Genomic DNA, 10467 nt, shown 5'->3' with positions numbered 1-10467 from the left:
TCAAGAAAATTCCTGTGACGTAATCGATAAAATTCTACTGGGAATGTTGATAATTATGACTATATCGGGATCTGTTTACATACAAACAAATGAATAGCTCTGTTATGTGAATACTTATGGGGATACAGAAATTAAAGTGTTTTTTTTTTATTTTTTATCCAAGGGTCTGGAAAGCTCACAAAAAGGTTAACTACAATTCAATGACTGCTTTCTTTATGGAAGCAACAGAATAAATTAAAATATTGCTTATTAAGGGGGAGACCATGCCGCAGTGTTGTCTAGAAATTCCGATAAATGCATTCTTGGTAACAGCTTTCGCCAAATGCGGAAACCTTAACCAAATATTTGGTTATATGTTAATAGTTTGAGGTTCATTTTTATATTGTGACCTAAATCGTGATAAAGACTTTGTTTTAATATTGCAACACTGCACTGGATCTAGTGGAAACGGAGCCTTTGTGTATGTAATGTTGCAGTCACAGTCATTTACGCACAAGGTCAGTTCAGATAAAATCACCCAACTTTGTTGGAGTGCTTCAAATAAAACAAAACCACTGTAGTGTACAAATATGAGACAATCCAAAAAAAAATAAAAAATAGAAACACCGATCCACACTTTTAAACAAATTTTAATGCAAAATAAAAAAAGAAAAAATAGATCCTGTATAGTTGCTCTTAACTATACAATTAAAATATCTAAGAGAAAAATGTAATCAGATGAATGAGAGATACAGTAAAACTGTTATCAATTTATTAACTGCCCTATTGTGGGTTAACCGCAGCTGTATAACGTCATGCCAATCTTAAATAGGATTTATGAAACAAGAAAACAAAATGCCCAACACCACTGCGGGGATGACCAAAAATGCACGAAACCAATAAAAAGCTTAAATGTCACTTTGTGCAGCGCACAGTCCGCTTCAAAATACTAGTTCATCCATTATTATTGGTCATTTCAGATGGCAAATGTTAACAGTACAATGTGTTTAATATAACCTAATCTTACTTTTTAGATGCTAGAATTTACAGTGATTTGTGACTTTAAAAAAATGTCTGTTGTGTCTTCACATTGCATACTTTTGGGTCCATTCTCTTGCTAGTCTGTTGTACCTGGGGGAGAAAAAAAATACATTTATTTAATTCAAGAGTTTCTTAACTAGTCTAGTTTGTTTTGATTGGCATGTCAAGCTAATGCAATATTTACATTTTGAGTTGTAAATTCACTTCCATTGTAAGTGCCAATGTTGCTTTTTTAAAGAAAAGGAGGGACAAGTCCAAATTAATTTCTGTGGTAATCAACATAATGCCACAAATGCTGTCGACTGAGCTTAACTGGAATATTCCTTTGAACGAAAAGGATACATCAATAATGCCATGGCCGCAAAGACACTGAAGTATACCGATCAAGCCTCACTTTTTATGCATATACTTACTTTTCTTTGTCTGATTTGTAGATGTGTGCTATGTCTGGGACTAAGGGGTCATCAGGATTTGGATCACAAAGCAAAGAACATATGGACAAAAGAACTAAAAAGAGAGACGAAAACAAATGATCACAATCATGAAATCCCTGGTGTTCTGAAAACAATTCTAACTATAAAGTTACCAACTAGTAACACATCTGTACCTTTTGAAACTGTAAGTGCTGGAGACCATTGTGACCTCAGAATGTCCAAGCAAATACTTCCATTACTGTTAATGTTTGGATGGTAGATTTTTGTTGTAAACGCTACCTGATAAAAGGAGAAAGGTGTCAAAATGCTATTTTGAGAAAACAGCGAGTAAATGGGGGTGGGATGTAACCTGATTACCTTTGGTGGCTTGAAGGGATAGTCTGTAGGAAAGTGAATTGTGAGAAAGAAGACCCCTCCTTGGTATGGGCTGTCACTCTGTAAATGAGAGAAATGTAGACAGGTTACATTAAGGGTGTAAAATTAGCACCCATAACAACCAAATGTGGGTACTTTTTTGCACAGTGGCAGGTCATTTTTCTTATGTGCCAACCACTGTGAAGGACAACTTTTATGATGTCTTGGATTGGACTTTGGCAAGAAATGTTGTTGCTTAAAAGCAACGATGCACAACTGAAGTAATATAATTGATACAAGAGAATAATTCAACAAAGTAATACAAGAGAAACCCAGGTCCACTTTCAAGGTCAGGAACAGTGAGAATGCAAAGAGAAACGTGCTGTTGTTTGGTCTTGTTTTACTGTATATATGGGTGTTTATTGGTGCAGTTTCCTGTCCCTGGGGGTGATTTTTATTCAAACCGATTTTTTTTTAATTTTTTATATATATATATATATATATATATATATATATATATATATATATATATATATGAATATCACATTAAAACTGACTTAGAAACTTGTTAACATTACATTTATGCATTTGGCAGACGGTTTTATCCAAAGCGACTTACAGTGCACTTATTACAGGGACAATCCCCCTGGAGCAACCTGGAGTTAAGTGCCTTGCTCAATGACACAATGGTGGTGGCTTTGGGGATACCAGTTATGTGCTTTAGCCCACTACGCCACCACTACATGCCTTCATTATTTATTATTTTTCAAATGCCTATTATGTATAGATTTTATTGTTATAGCCTTGTCCCAGACCCAGACTTTTAGTATTAAACTATGAAAATCCAGTATAAAATTACAAATTAATACATGCTGAAAACTATGATAATCAAAACAAAAGAGTGAAAGAAACATAAACCTTATCAATATTTATTGGGTGAAAAATTCTATAATTTTTTTTTAAAAATTAAGAATTAAGGGTTTATCATTATGCGTCAAAAAACAACAGTGGCATTATATAAAAAAACTGGCATTTAAAGGGTTAAAATCCTAAAAATGAATGAATATTTGGTAGTTATAGGTTAGGTTAAACAAAATTTACTAATTGAAAGTGGAAAATAATATTAATATATAATATTTTTATGGCAGTTTTTTGACACGGACATTTTGTTCCTCTAAGGACCTCTGAGTAACTGTTTTAAATTGACGCACAAGGGTTAAAAAATAATAATAATAATAATAATAATAATAATCACGTGCCACCTACCTGTCCATATCAGGCAAGATCAGAAGGGCTTTGAAGAATACGAATAATGAAATACTTCCGTTTATTCAACTATTGACAAAATGTATAAAATTTAAATCATGACATAATTTAGCTACATTTAAAAATCACATAACTGTTTAAATTGAGTCCATTCTAGTATATGTAGACGATTTGTTTTCGTGTCATCCGGCAAGAACGTTTGGGACATAAAAGCGTGTTTAACAACATTGTCGGAGTGCGATACCCATCACAGTATTGCGAAAGAGAACCTGTCAAAATGACAAAAGTGATCGCGTCATGGTGGAACTTCTGAGAATCAGGTTGTGTCGCTTATTCACGTAACACGCACAATTGCGCTAACTGACCACATTCGGTATAAACTACACCAAATCAACTGTAGTCAGTCACTCGAAATGTCCCGACAGTTGAGAGGTATAACAAAGAACACAAAAGTGTCCGAATCCATCCAGAGATTCGTCTCGTTTAGTGTGGCTGCTACTGAAGCTCGTGAGAGCAGGTTTGGTGTCTTTGTTTAGATCTGGGCCTTCTCGAACACTGTGTATTATTTTGGAAGAAAATACCATATATATACTGGGAATATTATTTAATAATACCGATTTTCAGTTATTTTGCTCGGGCAGACATTAAATTCAACACGTCCTGATAAAATTAAGTGACATGTTTCCTTCATTACGTATTTTGACATGCATATGTGTATCACTGCTAGCACACAAACACATAACGCAGCGATTGACCATCCTGATACGACAACTTAAGTTGTGTATTTTTTTTTTTTTAAGAATTAAGGCCAATTTATACTTCTGAGTCAAACCTACGCCATAGCCTGACATGCACCTCTTAAAAAATGTAACCGTGCATCGCGCCGACGCAGACCACAACAGCTGAGATTGGTGCACTTTGTAACCAGAGACCGCCCCCCAGGATGATAAGAACGATATCTGAGGTAACTTTGCAATTTATACAAGATTATTTTAATATCTATGCATCATATCACATTGTATTTGGACTCTGGATCATTAAAACAATTGTGTTAATCGGAAACATCTGCTGTTTTATGTTCTTTTTGTGTTTCATGAAGTTACAAGTGAAATGCAACAAAAGATATCTGTTTACAATTTAGACATTTTTTAGTTTTTTTGTTTCAGGGCTTTTACTTTATATTAATTTGATATGAGAGTAAAATAATGTGTTGTATTCTACTCGCGAACTTTCAGATCTGCATAATGATTTGCCTGTATGTTTGACAGTATTGTGTACAGTTAATAATCATATTAATAAGTAATGGAAATGGAATACTTCTAATTTGTCAGCAAAATTAAAAGCACCTGGTAAGAGTTAGGGTTATATTGCCTATATGCATTGTAAAGTCTTTAAAACGGCACACATTTAGTGTTCGCCAAGCAAGAAGTTATTTAATCTGATGATTTCTTGTTCAGCACGGAATGTCAAAATACTTATTTATTATTATTTAAGCAACTCAAGAGCAAATATACAATATTTTTCTCTTTATTTCAACATGTTCACATAGTTTAAATTCATTTTAATGCTACAATAATTTTATAAATCCTTTTGAGTCCACAAATTACATTGCTTTTGTTTATTTTTGAATGTATAGCATTTTGGCTGTGTAATCGCAAAACGACGCAGAAACCAACACAGAACTATAAATGCAAACCAACGCATTGGCCACTACTCGGAGTCTACGCGTGGTTCGACGCAGAAGCCTGAATCAGCCTTTACAACTGTCCAACATTTGTGATGTCATTTCCACCACACCAAACTATTTTTCCCCTAATAAAGGTTTATTTTATTTTTAGAAGTTAGTGTACTTGTTAAGCAAGTGGACAAAAGTGTCACTGAAGTGTATGCTTGATATAAAATATGAGACAACTGATGTTTGAATAAAACAAAGAAAAAAATCAAGGTAAATATTACGTTGGAGCAGAATATTTTTATTGGGAATCATTTCCAGTCAAGCTGTGATTTTGCCAAGTAATGCAAAAAGTGGGAAACTTTTAGCCTAGTCAATTGTGTATTCAAGATACATAAGATGTTGGCTAGGAAATTAGACAAAAAGGTCGGCAATTTTCTCTCAAAAACAATAAAAATGTCATTTCCATCAGCGTCATTTCCACCATACAATTCTATTAAACACAATACAGAATTTGAGATGTTGAAAGTGACACTGTGGTGGGAATTCTCATGAAAAAAAAAAAAAAAAGTCAAATGAATACTTCACCCCAAGTTTATGGGTTCCAAAAGTTTAAAGCTCCAAAAACAAATAAAGGTAGCATAAAAGTAACCCATAAGACTCCAGTGGTTTAAATCCATGTCTTCTGAAGCAATCCAATTGATTTTTGGGTGAGAACAAACCAAAATATAACTGTACATTTTGCGATTACAGTCTCTAGGCACAATCATGATTTCAAGCCTGATTACACTTCGTAGAGCTTGACGCATGTGCAGAGTGCTAGGAAGTGTAACTGAGCTTGAAATCATGATCACCATGGAGACTGCAGATGTCAAGATTTATAGTGAAAAAGGAATTATATTTTGGTCTGTTCTCACTTAAACCAATTGGATCACTTCAGAACACATGGATTAATCCACTGGAGTCATATGAATTACTTTTATGCTGCCTTTATGTGCTTTTTGGAGCTTCAAAGATTTGGAACCCATTCACTTGCATTGTATGGACCTACAGAGCTGAGATATTCTTCTAAAAATCTTTGTTTGTGTTCAGCAGATGAAAAAGTCATTCACATCTGGGTTCCGGTATGAGGGTGAGTAAATGATGAGAGAATTTTAATTTTTGGGTGAACTATCCCTTTAATCTCCTGTGATGCATGTACATACAGTGTTGGACATTGTTAGATGACAAATTAAATTAACCAGTGAGAGTGTGAAACATTTTTTAATGAGTTTTTAATTTTTAATGTATACAGTAGCTGAAGGAACACCCATATATTTTTATTATTAACAATAATAATACAAAATTGTATTATTATTAATAATATAATAATAATAAAATCAGCTGACAGAAAATCTAAGCGGCTGGTAAATTGGGAATTCACAAGCCACTGTGGCAGGTGCGCAAAAAAGTTTCCCATCGTGGTTACATCCTTCTATTATTCCTGAAATTTACTTTAAAACATCCACATTCAAAATTATTTAGTCAAACACACTGTGGAAAAGACTAATGAGGTGAATACTTACAGGTCCCATAATAGTGGCCTGCCAGTGAAACACTAAAAAAAAAAAAAAGAAGAGGCTTAGCAAAATGTGTATGATGAGTCAGTTATTATCTGTTTTCATATAAAACAGCCCATTATGACTGAAAGGAAACTTACAGTCATCCCCAACAGGTCCAGCGGAGCACTGTGCAGGAGGGTCCCGCTGCAAGTCTTGAAGCTCCTGAAATAGAAAAAAAATTAAGGATTAAATGCATGTACACTATATACATATGTATATGTATAAATCTCATTGCATTAGATAACAACATATCAAAATAAGTGCAAACTGCAAACAAATAATGCTCGAGTTTTTCTCAGAACTAACTTAAATGTTTTAATTTTTGCAATGACTTTTAACTAATGGTTCAAAAGGTAATTTAAGAGGATGCATGAAGTCAGTTAATTTCATTCAGTTCCATTTCATCACATTAACTATGGATATGACCCATTAACATTGACAAACACACAGTGTCCGAATAATTGTGTCTGGACAGTTATCTATTGTTTTATATTTAAAATGTAACAACCTTTTTGTGAAATGTTTTGCTTCCTTTAAAATAAACACCTCTTGATGTGATATTTTGTCCTCTAATGCAATGGCATTAATTGATTTTTAAGTGTGGGTTTAAATACTTTTACATATAAACTTGTTACTTTAACCCTTGTGTGAACTTTGGGACATTATTGTCTTTTTCATTTTTGTTTTTTCGATCATTTTGGCTGTGTTAATGCCAACGGCATAAATTCAGCAAAGGTGTGTATTTTGGGGGGAATTTTGCTATTTCAACCTCAGTTCCTATAATACATCTATAACACACTGTGTACACAAAATAGTTACACTCATGACCTTAAGGACAAAAATGTCCCCATTGATACCCATTAAAACAATAATATTTGATCCCAGTGCCATTAAAGCATATAATTATGAATTCTATGATATTATGCTTTCATTTCTGAGCCCTGGCTTATTTTCCACCAGATGGCACCATTTTTCCTCATGTTTAGCCTATGGAGCAAATACATACTTTTTTCCTATTTTCTGTTTGCTGTATTATAGAGCACTACAGGCCAACTGAACAAACGATGCAGCTAAAATTGTGTGGGTGTGTTGGTGTTTTGTATGTGTATTGAGAAATGTGTTTGTGTGTGTGTAAAAAAACAACAGTGGCATTATGTAAACAAACAAAAGGGTTAAAATCCTGAAAATGAATGAATATTTGGTAGGTATGATCAGGACTGATGTTGGTTAAAAAAAATCTAAGTCAGTGAAAGTGGACATTTTTGTCCTCCAATTCCTGCGTGTGAGTTTTTTTTTTTTTCCTGATACGGCACAAAAAATAATGCATCAAAATCAATGTTGTTGCTAATCATTGCAACAACTGAAACTCCTAGACTGTGATAAAAAAATAATAATAATAAAATAAAATAAATCCCCATAGCATTTAGTATATGGAAAATAATTCATATTTTGTTTTTTTCATAAAAAACAACAGTGACATTATATAAAGAAACTGGCATTTAAAGGGTTAAAATCCTAAAAATGAATGAATATTTGGTAGTTATAGGTTAGGTTAAACAAAATTTACTAATTGAAAGTGGAAAATAATATTAATATATAATATTTTATGGCAGTTTTTTGACACGGACATTTTTGTCCTCTAAGGACCTCTGAGTAACTGTTTTAAATTGACGCACAAGGGTTAAAAAAATAAATAATAATAATAATAATAATCACGTGTCACCTACCTGTCCATATTAGGCAAGATCAGAAGGGCTTTGAAGAATACGAATAATGAAATACTTCAGTATATTCAGCTATTGACCAAATGTATAACATTTAAATCATGACATAATTTAGCTACATTTAAAAATCACATAACTGTTTAAATTGAGTCCATTCTAGTATATGTAGACGATTTGTTTTCGTGTCATCCGGCAAGAACGTTTGGGACGTAAAAGCGTGTTTAACAACATTGTCGGAGTGCGATACCCATCACAGTATTGCGAAAGAGAACCTGTCAAAATGACAAAAGTGATCGCGTCATGGTGGAACTTCTGAGAATCAGGTTGTGTCGCTTATTCACGTAACACGCACAATTGCGCTAACTGACCACATTCGGTATAAACTACACCAAATCAACTGTAGTCAGTCACTCGAAATGTCCCGACAGTTGAGAGGTATAACAAAGAACACAAAAGTGTCCGAATCCATCCAGAGATTCGTCTCGTTTAGTGTGGCTGCTACTGAAGCTCGTGAGAGCAGGTTTGGTGTCTTTGTTTAGATCTGGGCCTTCTCGAACACTGTGTATTATTTTGGAAGAAAATACCATATATATACTGGGAATATTATTTAATAATACCGATTTTCAGTTATTTTGTTCGGGGAGACATTAAATTCAACACGTCCTGATAAAATTAAGTGACATGTTTCCTTCATTACGTGTTTTGACATGCATATGTGTATCACTGCTAGCACACAAACACATAACGCAGTGATTGGCCATCCTGATACGACAACTTAAGTTGTGGTTTTGCCAGCATTGCATATAGTTAAGTAAAACATTGATATTTTGACCTGAACGTCATCAGTTCACAACAAATAGTAAATAAAACGTCTTGTTTAAGAGGAGAAACGTTCCTAGTTAGCCTTTATTTGCTACATTTAACTTAAATCGTCGACTATTTCTATCAGAAAATTATTGCGAAACGTTTTAACGTGATACAGATTAACAACTAAAAACCATAACAAATAAGGAAGTACTAGCTAGTTACATAAATGCCAGTTTAAACCCCGATAGCCGAGATAAACAACGTTAGCAGGTTAACAAAAACTGGGCTAACGTCATCAGGCTAAAGCGAATCCTTTCTCATTTACACACACAGGTCTTACCTTCTGTATTCTCTTTAATGCCATGATGCTTTACTGTGTTAACCGCCCCAGATCTACACGATATTGGTATGTGTCAGGTATTATTGCTACGAAAGAGCTCAGCAATACTGTGTTTCCCTGAGTTAAGACGCAAATATGAGCGGCGAGAAAACGAGACAGCTGTAGCTCCGTGAGCTCTCACTTCCGGTGCAAAATAAAAGTCCTCATGGATCGCCAGAAGAGGCACTCAACAGAGGAACTATATATTCGATAATTTCATTTTCATTTTGTAACATTGAAAATTAGAGTATTGTCATTTTTTTTAGAATCTCCGTGTTCACACTGTTTTGGCATTAGATGTCTCAATCTCTGTATTTGAAAATAAACGTTTATGTCGTCCTCAGTATATCAACTGTATTACGTCATTGCTACGAACTCGTTATTTTAAAAAGGAAAGTGTAATTTGTTTTTAGATGTAATTTTGATGTAAACAAGGTTCCGATAAAGCTATCTTGTTTTCATAGACAGGCTTTTTTGTTATGGATGCTCATTTATAAACATAACTTCTCTCCACACAAATCTGTAATATGGAATAACAAGAATATTGTGTTTAAAAACAAATCTTTATTTTTTAGAAACTGGTATGATAACGGTATTGTACTGGTGAGACAGTTATTTAAGAGTAATGGACAACTTTTTAATTATTGTGAATTCCTTAATTACTATAAGATTCCGGTGACTGCTAAAGAGTTTGCAATAGTTTTTGATTCCATTCCTGGTGGCCTTATTCAACTCTTATCGGGTGATATATCCTCTGAGTGTATTTCTGTATATAATACTCAGATAAGTATTAATGGTGTGGAGATTTTAGATAAAAAATTTAACAACTTATTTATAAAAACAATATGCAGAAATACATCGTTACCTAAAAGCAAACCATACTGGAATTCATTGTATAATCAGATTGAATGGAAAAAGGTCTGGAAGTTACCTAGTAAATACTGTCTCACCAATAAAGTTTAAGAAGTCACATATAAAATTATTCATTTAATTTACCCAGTGAGACAAGTAGTCTCAAGATTTTTTAGGGACACGAAGTCTACATGTGTTTTTTGTGACTTAGAGGAAGAATCCATAAAACACTTATTCTTTGAATGTGTGTTTACCCAACTTTTTTTGGATTGATATTGAATATTTAATACTTAAACACACAAAATTAAAGATTCGACTAACTGGTAAAGATATATTTTTATCATTTAAGAATAAGAGT

General features: G+C 33.6%; 1 protein-coding gene across 1 annotated transcript; it reads right to left on the bottom strand.

The window, feature by feature from the left end:
* Positions 1-609: 609 nt before the first annotated feature.
* Positions 610-9414, bottom strand: LOC127423376 (ubiquitin-conjugating enzyme E2 D4-like). The gene is made up of 7 exons (XM_051667627.1): positions 9219-9414; positions 6446-6509; positions 6312-6343; positions 1812-1889; positions 1628-1733; positions 1434-1527; positions 610-1110 (listed from the first exon to the last, which is right to left on the bottom strand). The coding sequence occupies exons 1-7, from the start codon at positions 9240-9242 to the stop codon at positions 1065-1067; spliced, it is 444 nt and encodes a 147-aa protein (XP_051523587.1). The 5' UTR covers positions 9243-9414; the 3' UTR covers positions 610-1064.
* Between the last annotated feature and the right edge of the window lie 1053 nt (positions 9415-10467).

Source organism: Myxocyprinus asiaticus, chromosome 32 (genome assembly GCF_019703515.2).
Source record: "Myxocyprinus asiaticus isolate MX2 ecotype Aquarium Trade chromosome 32, UBuf_Myxa_2, whole genome shotgun sequence".
In the NCBI taxonomy this organism is placed as follows: domain Eukaryota; kingdom Metazoa; phylum Chordata; class Actinopteri; order Cypriniformes; family Catostomidae; genus Myxocyprinus; species Myxocyprinus asiaticus.
The sequence above is the reverse complement of the archived record's forward strand: the minus strand, read 5'-3'. Positions and strand labels throughout refer to the sequence as shown.

What these genes read in the sequence shown, in the direction of transcription:
- LOC127423376 (XM_051667627.1), bottom strand. Translation starts at nt 9,242, where the DNA reads ATGGCATTAAAGAGAATACAGAAG. An exon ending in CATTAAAGAGAATACAGAAG is followed by an intron (nt 6,510 to 9,218) that starts GTAAGACCTGTG and finishes TTTCTATTTCAG; the next exon opens with GAGCTTCAAGACTTGCAGCG. An exon ending in AGGCCACTATTATGGGACCT is followed by an intron (nt 1,890 to 6,311) that starts GTAAGTATTCAC and finishes TCTCATTTACAG; the next exon opens with AGTGACAGCCCATACCAAGG.